Source organism: Embiotoca jacksoni, unplaced genomic scaffold (assembly GCF_022577435.1).
Source record: "Embiotoca jacksoni isolate LCO1_2020_lvr unplaced genomic scaffold, fEmbJac1.0.p SCAF_70, whole genome shotgun sequence".
Classification (NCBI taxonomy): Eukaryota; Metazoa; Chordata; class Actinopteri; family Embiotocidae; genus Embiotoca; species Embiotoca jacksoni.
The window spans coordinates 908,054-920,660 of NW_027185426.1; the positions used below are offsets into that span (position 1 = coordinate 908,054).

The 12,607-nt window shown below is 48.1% G+C and overlaps 1 protein-coding gene across 1 annotated transcript in view; it reads left to right on the plus strand.

The window, feature by feature from the left end:
* The window catches only part of LOC138215146 (ubiquitin carboxyl-terminal hydrolase 54-like), a 29,268-nt gene extending 16,886 nt beyond the window's left edge, over window positions 1-12,382 (plus strand). Inside the window, 12 exon segments of the mRNA XM_069177136.1 lie at window positions 28-162; window positions 1,254-1,950; window positions 2,066-2,190; window positions 2,503-2,667; window positions 2,933-3,046; window positions 4,032-4,221; window positions 6,857-7,722; window positions 7,820-7,899; window positions 8,315-8,431; window positions 10,447-10,690; window positions 10,828-10,948; window positions 10,950-12,382. Coding sequence (XP_069033237.1) covers window positions 28-162; window positions 1,254-1,950; window positions 2,066-2,190; window positions 2,503-2,667; window positions 2,933-3,046; window positions 4,032-4,221; window positions 6,857-7,722; window positions 7,820-7,899; window positions 8,315-8,431; window positions 10,447-10,690; window positions 10,828-10,948; window positions 10,950-11,097 — 3,002 coding nt within the window. The 3' untranslated portion in view covers window positions 11,098-12,382.
* The last annotated feature ends 225 nt before the right edge of the window (window positions 12,383-12,607 follow it).

Consider the following 12,607-nt stretch of genomic DNA (forward strand, 5'->3'; position numbering starts at 1 on the left):
TTCGTTGCCGTGCTTCTCGTTGCTAAGGCCACGTGACGGACAGTGAGCAGCACCAGTCTCAAAAGAAGGGAGGCGGGGCAGCGGATAGGAGGCGGAGCTCTAGCCGCCCCCGGCGATCTAAATCCGACAACGAAGCCTCATCGGCCGGTTACCACAGCGAGGGTAGGCGGGGCTTGGGCCAATCGGTGGCTGGGGTATTTTGAGGAACCAATCAGAGGGCAGAGATTAAATCACTGAACTGTTTAAAATGTGACACGTTAAATAAAATTGACCAAACAAAAACCTGAATATAAAAAATGTACAAATTGATTGTATTCTTTATTTTTTTATGTTAACAATTGACATTTTGGGGATTTAAAAAAAAAAAAAAAATTTAATTAGCACATTTTACAAAAAAGAAAACTATCAAAACACTGACAGTAAATATAAACCTATAAAATTTACTAGGAATTAAATTATGCCAAAAAATACAAACAACAGTCCGTCCAGTTTTTTTTATGTTGTCGCGATACATTTTTTTGATTTTTGCGGCACATTTTAAAGTTTTTTAAGTGAGTTTCTTGTGGTAAAATTGGGAGCAGAGCTGATTGTTAATGACAAGTTATTTTTGTTAATAAATTCAGTCTTGTTTGACGTGCTTCTGTTTATGACATTTTTTACGGGAAAAATTGCAGGAATTTTACAAAATTACAAGCTCCCACAAAATGGTGGAAATTGCTTGTATTTACATTAATTCCTGGAGGGTCTGAATAAAAACACTCCACAGTAACATGTTCGTGCAGCAGCGCCCCCTGGTGTTTGGAAATTTAGAACATCAAATACATATTTTAATACTTTCTTTTTTTTAAATACAAGACAACAGCTCCTATAAACTATTTTACATTCGATACAGACTTTCTTCGTTCGTGTGATTGTAGACGCCGGCCTCTGAAACAGCAGGTGGCGCTGCTGCACCGAGCAGCTAAAGGAAAGGTTCAACGGCTGCAGCTCCACACGTTCATATCGAACAGTGCTGAGCTGTTGATGCTAGAATGAAATAATGAACAGTTTATTAAATAAATGTAAAAGTAAATAATAAATCCTGATTCTGAAGCTAACGGCTGAGTGGCTGCCTCATCATCATCATCATCATCATCATCCAGTGTTTTATTCACGTCAGCTGTCAACACTTTAATCTAGTCTCACTTCCTTTCTCCATTTCTGTGGTGTGACTCTGTCCTCCTCCTGCCCCTCTGTCCTCCTCCTCCCCCCAGGAGAGACTCTGATGGAGCAGCAGGTTCCTCGTCACCTCCCCAAACCTTCGTCCTCCTTCCCCTCCTCCACCAGCCGCCTCCGAGACTTCAAGGAGACCATGAGCAACATCATCCACAGCCGCCCCCTTTCCTCCTCCTCCTCCTCCTCCCTACCAGCCGCTGTTCTCTCTGAGATCACCTCCTCCTCCTCCTCCAACCACCACCACTACTCTGCCGCTCCCTCCTCATCCTCCTCTAAGTCTCAGGACTGGGAGGCCGACAGCACCAGCAGTGAGTCCAAGTCCAGCTCCTCTGGAGGGACGGGGAGGTACCGGCCGGCGTGGAGGCCACGGAGGGAGGTGCTCAACATCGACAGCATTTTCAGCCGGGAGCGTCGCAGGCAGGCGGGGTACAGCCCGCTGGGAGCCTCCCTGACGGACGACGGAGGAGCTCCTCCCACCGGAGGAGCAGACGCCTCCTTCACAGCTCAGGAGGAGGCCAGGACTGTCAGGCCAGGCTCCTCCTGGACCCTCCCCTCCACCTCCTCCAGCAGAGCTGCTGGAGACGCAGCAGGAGGAGGAGGAGGAAGGGGAGGTGCAGACCTGTCTCCTCCTCCTCCTCCTCCCAGGCTGATCCAGAGGATGGAGAGCGGCTACGAGAGCAGCGAGAGGAACAGCAGCAGCCCGGTCAGCCTGGACATCAACCTCAGCCTGGACCGGTGAGGCCACGCAGGCTCCGCCCACACCGGCTCCGCCCACACTGTTGTTACAGCAGAAGGCTGTGGAGCCAAGTGCTTCACGGAAACATTTAACAAACCTGTTTTCTTTTTTCAGGGAGAGTGTCATGAAGAAGCCTTCGTCCTCCTCCTCTTCCTCAGGGCCGGCATGGAAGAACATCCGGTCGAAGAGCAGCGGAACGTTGCTGCAGGAGCTCGGCTCGTCCAGCAGGGGGAGCCTCGGTACGACACGTCTGCACCTCTTCTTCTGCTTAATTTATGAAGGAGATCCATGAAGCCCCAGAACACACAGATAGAACATACAGGAAGTACAGATGATGCAGATATGAACCAAAAACCCTTTATATCCTGATAACTGGAGTCCTCTCTGCTGCCAATTAGTGGTCAGCTGTGGTACTGCACCTAAAACATGTAATGCTTTTATTTTAAAATCCTGTATGAGGCACTATGATTTCCATTTTATTTTGAAAGTCGATTGTTCGCAGTCTGCAGCTCGGGATGATTTAACTTAAGTTGTTATTATCATTGTTGCAGCGCCCCCTGCAGGCCGCAGCGAGCTGGATGAGCTGCAGGAGGAGGTGCTGAGGAGAGCGAGTGAGGAGGAGCAGCAGCGGCGGCAGGAGAAGGAGAAGGAGGCGGCGCTCGGCTTCAACCCGAGACCCAGCAAGTACCTGGACCTGGACCAGCTGCAGATCCAAGGTACGACACACGGAGGGTTCAACTGTCAGGGGGCTTTGTGCGTGCATGCTGCGGTCAGCAGATGTGTTGAACAACAGGAATGTTCCTCATTGATCCTGTGAAAGACTCGATTCTACCGACACACAAAAGACAGTGAACAAGCAGTAACGCAGCTGCTGCTTTCATTTTGGAAAAACGTACTGTTAGCACTGTCACAACTGTGTGTGTGTGTGTGTGTGTGTGTGTGTGTGTGTGGGTGTGTGTGTGGGTGTGTGTGTGGGTAAAGGCGACGGCTTCGAGCGGTGTGTGTCAGAGGCGGAGCTCCTGCTGGACCAATCGGTGCGTCTCGAGCAGGCGGGCGAGGTCGCTGCTGCGCTGTCAGCCGTCAACGAAGCCGTTTGTAAGCTCCTCCCACTAGTCCTGACTCCGCCTCCCTCTACTCTGCACACACAATAAACCCTGCTTATCAAATAAATACACCAAATGAGGTCAAAACAGACACACACCTTCGGTTGTCAGCTGATTGAAAATGGAGAAAAACAGAAGAGGAAACACAAAACTGTCCCGAGACAATAAAAGACTGATTAAAGAAAATAAAAATCTAAGGGAAGAAAATGAGAAGTTGAAATCGACTCCGTCAGCACAGCATCATTTCAGGAAACTTCTTTTATTTTTGACACACGGCTGCATTTTAAAGGACAGTTCCACTTTATTATAACTCAGCTCTTATTTTGTAAGAACCCTCATTTCTGTCAGTTAATGCTGCACTCACCAAGTTCATGTTCAGAATAAAACCTCCCGGTCAGTCAGAGTCTGTAAACAACACAGGAAATACATTTGATTTTCAAACTAAAAGAAAGTTCACCTGTAGTGTTTATGCAGATCCTTCCTTTCACAATAAAAGTGTCAAAGCAGTAGGAGAAAGATGAAAGAGGAAGTTGTTCATTTACACTGCTGGAGGTTTGTTTTGAGCCCGTCTCTTCTGATTTCAGACGTCTTTCGGTGACGTCTGTGTCCCAGGTGTCCCCAGGTGTCCCAGACTCACCTGGCTGTCGAGATGATAAAAAGCAGAACCGTCCTTTAACATGACAGCCAGGCTTCAGTTAGTTTGGTTCTACTTGTGTTAATTTAACATCTGTCTTGAGTATAATTTCATCATTTCAGTTCCTGCTCTCTCACAGTCACATACCTGATGACATCATCATCACATCAGTGCTCCGATGTTTGATTTCCTGTCTGTTGAATATTTTTGCATGAAACCATCATGACTTCTTTTCTGCATCATTCTTTTCATTTTTATTATTTATTCATTTCCTCTCTTTCTTTTCTTTTCTTTTCTTTTCTTTGTTTTGTGTATTTTCTGTTGACATTTGACCCGGCTGCAGCCAAACTGCGGCCGGCGGCTGAGGGCAGAGCTAGTAGTCACAGCCGGCTGCAGCGCTGCATGAGGAGAGCCCGCAGCCTGCAGCAACGTATGCACCTGCAGCAGCAGCAGGACTCAGAGGCAGGCAGACAGCAGCCGCAGCAACCAGAGCAACGGGAGGAGGAGGGGCAACGGCTCCAGGAACAGCCCAGGTACCACCTGCAGCCTGCTCAGCCAATCAGACGTCACGTAGCGGTAGCACGCTGGTGTCATGTGGCGGAGGAATTTCAGCTGTCAAAACTTATCAAACACTAACAAAACATGCTCAGTGAATATAGTTCTTCTTTCTTTATCAGTCTCAGGTGTGTGCATATCCATCCGCCAAAACTTTGGTGCAGCGTCTCAGTGATGGACAAGTAGTAGTTCTGGTCGCTACGCCGACTGTTGTACAACAAGAAGTAGTTCTGGTCGCTACGCCGACTGTTGTACAACAAGAAGTAGTTCTGGTCGCTACGCCGACTGTTGTACAACAAGAAGTAGTTCTGGTCGCTACGCCGACTGTTGCACAACAAGAAGTAGTTCTGGTCGCTACGCCGACTGTTGTACAACAAGAAGTAGTTCTGGTCGCTACGATGACTGTTGTACAAGTAGTAGTTCTGGTCGCTACGCCGACTGTTGTACAACAAGTAGTAGTTCTGGTCGCTACGCCGACTGTTGTACAACAAGTAGTAGTTCTGGTTGCTACGCCGACTGTTGTACAACAAGTAGTAGTTCTGGTCGCTACGCCGACTGTTGTACAACAAGTAGTAGTTCTGGTTGCTACGATGACTGTTGTACAACAAGTAGTAGTTCTGGTCGCTACGATGACTGTTGTACAACAAGAAGTAGTTCTGGTCGCTACGCCGACTGTTGTACAACAAGAAGTAGTTCTGGTCGCTACGCCGACTGTTGTACAACAAGAAGTAGTTCTGGTCGCTACGATGACTGTTGTACAACAAGAAGTAGTTCTGGTCGCTACGCCGACTGTTGTGCAACAAGAAGTAGTTCTGGTCGCTACGCCGACTGTTGTGCAACAAGAAGTAGTTCTTGTCGCTACGATGACTGTTGTACAACAAGAAGTAGTTCTGGTCGCTACGCCGACTGTTGTGCAACAAGAAGTAGTTCTGGTCGCTACGATGACTGTTGTACAACAAGAAGTAGTTCTGGTCGCTACGATGACTGTTGTACAACAAGAAGTAGTTCTGGTCGCTACGCCGACTGTTGTGCAACAAGAAGTAGTTCTGGTCGCTACGCCGACTGTTGTGCAACAAGAAGTAGTTCTTGTCGCTACGATGACTGTTGTACAACAAGAAGTAGTTCTGGTCGCTACGCCGACTGTTGTGCAACAAGAAGTAGTTCTGGTCGCTACGATGACTGTTGTACAACAAGAAGTAGTTCTGGTCGCTACGATGACTGTTGTACAACAAGAAGTAGTTCTGGTCGCTACGATGACTGTTGTGCAACAAGAAGTAGTTCTGGTCGCTACGCCGACTGTTGTGCAACAAGTAGTAGTTCTGGTTGCTATGATGACTGTTGTACAACAAGAAGTAGTTCTGGTCGCTATGCCGACTGTTGTGCAACAAGAAGTAGTTCTGGTCGCTACGCCGACTGTTGTGCAACAAGAAGTAGTTCTGGTCGCTACGATGACTGTTGTACAACAAGAAGTAGTTCTGGTCGCTACGCCGACTGTTGTGCAACAAGTAGTAGTTATGGTCGCTACGCCGACTGTTGTGCAACAAGAAGTAGTTCTGGTCGCTACGCCGACTGTTGTGCAACAAGAAGTAGTTCTGGTCGCTACGCCGACTGTTGTGCAACAAGAAGTAGTTCTGGTCGCTACGCCGACTGTTGTGCAACAAGAAGTAGTTCTGGTCGCTATGATGACTGTTGTACAACAAGAAGTAGTTCTGGTCGCTATGATGACTGTTGTACAACAAGTAGTAGTTCTGGTCGCTACGATGACTGTTGTGCAACAAGTAGTAGTTCTGGTCGCTACGCCGACTGTTGTACAACAAGAAGTAGTTCAGTATCTCCACCGACTGTTGTTCAGTAAAATGTTGCTCCAGTCACCTGCTGAAATTGTCCAATCGAAGCCTTCCAACCCGATTGATCTGAAAGGTAAAGGTGTCGCCGTTGGAGACGAACAATCAGGTTTATCTGAAGTTAGCGTCGTTTACCAAGTGGACTCAGGTCGTCTGTATCACCTACAGTCCTGCTCACCTTCGTTTTCAGCACAAAGGTCGCTGCATAAAAACCCAACAAGCTGCTGGTCGTCCTCCATGTTTGTTTCGGTGAGGACTGATGGTTATCGTCCACCTGCAGAACCTCCACCGGTCTGTTCGCTTCCTGTAGCGTTAGCAGGTTGTTAGCGTCGTCCTGAGTTTAATCACTGCGGGACGCCTGAACTCAGAACCACAAACACTCTGACTGTAATGACCTCGGTGGCCTGCAGGGGGATCTGGTAGGTCTGCTGTGCTGCTGCAGAGAGAAATGTTGTCATGACAACCAGCTCGCTCTGAGTGTGAACCCTGGTGCAAGATCATTGACATTCCCAAGATAACATCCTCTCACTCTCTCTCTCACACACAGAGTTTTGTTTGTGTCACTGAGGACATCACTTTGATTTAATCATCATTTTTAATTTAATCACAATAAAATCCAAACATTAACCTTTAGTTTATTTGAACCTTAAACTAAGTCTTTACAATGAAACTTACTGACTGACATTATGGGGACTCACAATGTCCCCACAATGTCAGTAAAACAAGGACAAACACACTTCCTGACCCCGCCCCCTCCCTCTCTCTGCAGTGAAGAGTCTCGCTCGCTCCGAATACTTCTGACAGAGAGACAGGCCGACCAATCAGCAGCCAGTCAGGACCAACAGTCCCCGCCTCTCTCCACCTGCCTCGTTAAGCCCCTCCCTCCCAAATCGAGCCCAGTGTCTGACACCGCCTCCGGCGCTGTGGCTCCGACAGGTTCGCCCAGGGAGGAGAGCAGGACCGGGGGCCCCTGGTCTCTCAGTGGGAAACCCCTCCCTGCTCTGTATGTGGACACCTCCTTGGGAGACCTGGCTCCGCCCCCTCCACCTGAGGAGGAGGACCACCCCGCCCAGTGGACCAGAACTTCTCCTGTTGCCATTCCAGCACAAGCCCCACCCCCACCCAGTCTGTACTCCCCCCCATCTGTCGGCACCAACGACAGGTGTCATTTAATGATGAAGCTGGAGTCGTATTACAGCAGACACCCACAGGCCACGCCCACTGACTCTAGCCCTTCCCCCATACTAGCCCCGCCTCCTACCTTCCCAACCAGGAACTGGTCCTGTTTACACCCGGACCAACCCGATGTCGTCGACTCCCCCAATCCACCAATCAGCTCGCTCCTTTACTCATCCCCAGACTCCCCCTCCGATGCCCCGCCCTTCGTGATCCGGACCGCCTCCCCGCCCCCCCCACAGGACTACCGAGCGGCGCTGCCTGTGGAGCGCTGGGCCGAGAACGTCAACAGATACTACGGCTCGCAGAGTGCAACGGGAGGGGGAGGGGTTAAGGGAGGGGCAGCGCCTGGCGAGGAGCTGTCAGAGCTGGACTCTCTGTACCAGGCCAGCCTGCTGGCTCCCAGCATGCACCGGGGCAGCCGAGGAGTCAGTCCTCAGCCGGCGGGAAGCAAACCAGGTGAGAAGTACAGAAATGATGATCAGCTGTTTTATTAAATAAATAACTATTAATACACGCACTACTACTGTGTGTGTGTGTGTGTGTGTGTGTGTAGGTGTGAGGAGGATGCCGTCCGGTTCTGGACGGTCCAAAACACCGACAGCTGAGCTGGAGAGATTCGCCTACAGAACCCCGGTATGACATCATCGTTTCACTGTTGATAATAACAATAATAATAATAAATCCTCTGATCACTGAGTTATTGATTGATTGATAAATTCAACACATTATCTATCATTTATCTGCATTAGAATGAGACATTAATCACAATGTTTTCTAGAAATGTGAGTTTATTTAATGTGTTCAGTGTGAAAGCTGTTAAATGTTATTTAATTTAAATAAAATATATTTTAATTAAATACAAAAAGGCAGCACTTTAAAACTAATTTCACATATTTGTAGATTATGAATTGTTAATAATAATCTGAGCTGTGCTGATTCAGATCTCAGTTTATTTTAACAAGCAGCTTGTTTCACCTGTAAATAAATCAAAATAAATCAGCAATCATTAGATAATAATAAAGTAAATATAGTTAAACTTCATCTTCAGATTGCGTCCGCTGACGACGAGAACTACAGCGCAGAGAACCTGCGACGCATCGCCCGCAGCCTGAGCGGGACCGCCATCGGGTCGCGACCCCAGAACCTTGGCTCCTCCCACAGCTGCGTGAGTCACACAGTAGTGATGTACCATCATCATCATCATCATCATCATCTCCTCCTTCATTCACTTCATCCTCCTGCTGCCACCTTGTGTTCAATGTTGTAACTGCAGCCTGGTGCAGAGATGACGGACACACACACACACACACACACACACACACACACACACACACACACACACACACACACACACACACCTGCATCTCGTCAGGTTTTCTAGTATCAAAGTGTTCATCAGATGCTGTAAAGGTCAGTTCAGAGAATCAGAAGAGTTTATTTAAGACCGATATCAGCCGGCTGAACTCAGATCAATATATCTCAAGTTTTATCTTAAATTTGTTCTGAATAAAACTCTTCATCAGATTGATGACGTGTTGTTAAACCAGATGTTTTTCCTCTGATGAATCCTACAGTCCTCCTCAGACTCACTGAGACCTGGATGTCTTTTCTTCTTTAGTTTAAGTGTAAGATGGAAACAATATTAATACATTATTTGAATCCATTGTTATTCCTGAAGAGCTGACGTGAATCTATCTGAACTTTATATTAAATACAATTTAAAGAGTTTAAGAGAAATATATTCGTCAGCGAGTGTTTTAATGTCATTTCTGCGTCACAAAGTGTAAAAACCTGTAGAAGAACAAAAACACATTTACGTTTAGGTAAAAAACACATAAAACCTCCACATATCTCCTCCGGGACTCGAACACGGGTCTCCAGTGTGGTGGTTGTTCCCTCCATCTCCTTACAAGGACTTCAGCCAGGCTTCACGCAGACACGCTGCCCCCCAGTGGACAGTCTGGTGCACTACACCTGTGCAGACTGTATTAATAAACCCAGCAAGTCAGACGTTCAGCCATCTTATATTCAGCCCTCAGAATCGCCTCCTGCCGCCACATTAATCATTGATCAGCTGTTTAGTTCCTCCATTAAGCTTTTAACCTGCGAGGAGGAGCCCGGCTGATCCGAACCAATCAGATCAGATCTGCGGGAGACGCAGGGTTTTACTCTTCTTCTGCAAATTTACCACATTGTAACCACGCCCCCTAGTCTGTAACCACGCCCCCCAGTACACGAGGGAGGGATCCAAACTCTGAGATGTTTATTTATTGATGTTCTGAGTCCACACCAGAGTCCATTCAAAATTCTGCTGATTTAACAGCAGCTCACACACAGGTGAACACTGATGAAGATGATTGATCTTCATCGCTCTCTCAGAAAGACACGCAGTCAGTCATCTGGAAAACTTTTATCCCGGAAACACAAGGTTTCTTGTTTCTGTTGTTTTTCATGTCATCCTTCGTCACGTTAACCTGTTTTCATTTTTACCTCTCCTTCATCTTCCTCTTTGTTTCCTCTCCTTCATCTTCCTCTTTGTTTCCTCTCCTTCATCTTCCTCTTTATTTCCTCTCCTTCATCTTCCTCTTTGTTTCCTCTCCTTCATCTTCCTCTTTGTTTCCTCTCCTTCATCTTCCTCTTTGTTTCCTCTCCTTCATCTTCCTCTTTGTTTCCTCTCCTTCATCTTCCTCTTTGTTTCCTCCTTGTTTCCTCCTTCATCTTCCTCTTTGTTTCCTCTCCTTCATCTTCCTCTTTATTTCCTCTTTCATCTTCCTCTTTGTTTCCTCTCCTTCATCTTCCTCTTTGTTTCCTCCTTCATCTTCCTCTTTATTTCCTCTCCTTCATTTTCCTCTTTGTTTCCTCTCCTTCATCTTCCTCTTTATTTCCTCCTTCATTTTCCTCTTTGTTTCCTCTCCTTCATCTTCCTCTTTGTTTCCTCCTTCATCTTCCTCTTTGTTTCCTCTCCTTCATCTTCCTCTTTGTTTCCTCCTTCATCTTCCTCTTTGTTTCCTCTCCTTCATCTTCCTCTTTGTTTCCTCTCCTTCATCTTCCTCTTTATTTCCTCTTTCATCTTCCTCTTTGTTTCCTCTCCTTCATCTTCCTCTTTATTTCCTCCTTCATCTTCCTCTTTGTTTCCTCTCCTTCATCTTCCTCTTTGTTTCCCCCCCTCCCCTCCTGAAGGACCCCTCTGTGTCCAGACCCCCCTTCAGACCCACTGACCTTCACCCCTCCTTCTCCTCTTCCTCCCCGAGCCGCCCCAGCATCTCCTCCCTGCACCTCCCCTGCCCCTCCTCCTCCTTGTTCACCACAGATCACCCCCACCCCCGACACCGCGGCCCCTCAGCTCCTGCACCTCCACCACAGCACCCTCCCTCGCAGACACAGCGGCCCCCCAGCTCGGGGCCCTCCTCCTGGGGACGCTCAGGTAACCTGCTGGCCCTCCACCTCCACTCTCTCCTCCTCTCTCCTCCTCCTTGATTAGTTTAAATCTCACGTCACTGATGAAGAACTTACAGTAAAATGTGTGTAAATGTCCCCCCCCTCTCCCCCTCCCCCCTCCAGGACCTGGACCGGGCCTCCAGCAGCAGGTTCTGGTTGTGCCTGACCGGCGTCCGTCTCTCTCAGGTCAAAGCGTCCACAGTGTCGCGCTGAGTTACGGGACTCTGCCTCGGGCCCCTCGCCGAGCCCCCCCCCTCGTCCTCCTCCACCTCCACCCTCCCCCGGCCCAAACCCGCCCCCCCGCCGGGCCCACAGAGTCTCTATGCCACCCTGGTCCACCCCCGCCGATCCGCCAGCTCTAACGGCCTTCACTGCCAACCGCCACCCCGGTAAAGTGGGCGGGGCCTCAGGCTTCGCACCCCAGCACCTCCAGGTGCCGGGCGACGCCCCCTCCCGACCGCGCCGCCTGGACGTCCCCCCCCGAGGGCGACTGGCGCCGCAAAGCCGACTACAGGCAGGCCCAGCCTGGCTCCTCCTGGGACCCGCCGCTCCGCCACCCTCCTCCGCCCCCCCCACCTCAGAGGCCCCGCCCTCTGCTCCCTCTGCCAGCAGCTTCCTGCTGAGCCGCCGCGCTCGTACTGCCCGTCCTGTGCGGCTCGCCTGGCCCGGTTCCACCCGGTCAGCTGATCGGGTTCCTTCGTCTTCATCGGCTGCAGCTTCCTGTTTACGAAACGAGTCTGTAAACAACAATGATGTTGGAGGGTCTGTGGGATCAAGCTCCGCCCACATCCCCACCTGGCTGTCTCACCTGCTGCTCGATCTGATCTTCATCATCATCGTCATCATCTCGGACACAGAGAACGTCTCTGAACGAAGACGAGGACCAGGGGGAATCCACAGCTCTTCGTCTCTGCTATTTGACTTCCTGTCGGTTCGGACCCGAATTTATCCACCTGTAGGGCAAATGCTTTTAAAGTGACACCTCCTCCTGCTCCTGCTCCTCCTCCTCCTAGTGTCTGTAGATCTTCTTAGATTATTAAGTGAAGCTTCCTCTGAGCAGCTAATATTTAGCATGACGTTAGCAACGTGTTAGCGCCTCCACGTCGGTGTACATTTATTATAATTACATTTATGATAATAATTAACGAGTAGATTCAGATCTATTTTTCTTCTATCTTTCTCCATCAGTGAACTTCACAAATGGTCAATTAGTTTTATTTTTGCTTGTTGCTGCTTTCTTTTCATCGTCCCTTGTTTTCCCGCTCCGATCGAACTCTTTAAGTGCTGACTCCGCCCACCTGGCGCCTCCAGGTGAGCTGAAACAAACACGTCTGGTCTGAAGGAAAATATTCATTTTAAATTCACCTGCAGATCAATGAGGTGATTAAAATTATAACGAGGTGTTCGTGAATATAAAATCAGATATATTGATCCCAGTATCTCATCTTTTCAAAATAAAAGCTGAGTTTATTTGAACTTTAATATGTTTCAGGTCAGACTTGATTTCAGACTCGTCAGTAATTCAGAAGTTTTTTTTCCATCATGTCAAGAGTTTATTTTCTTTTTTTGGGGGGCTTTTTGCTTTTTGCCAGATTATATTTTGTTGATTTTTGGTATATTTTTATGCTTATTTTTCTACGCTGTAGACTTAATAAAGATATGATTAAAATCTATAAACGTTAAATGTGGTCCCTGCGATTATTTCCAGCTGCAGACTTCTTTATCTGATCAATGAAAGAAAAGATGAAAGCAGTTCCAGAAATTACAGTAAAACTTAAGAATACAAGAAGGAAACGAGTCTCTGAAAACATCGACGGGAAGAAAGATGCTGGCGTCACACTTAAACATGTCTATAATATGATATAAAGACACTATAACATGTCTATAATATGATATAAAGACA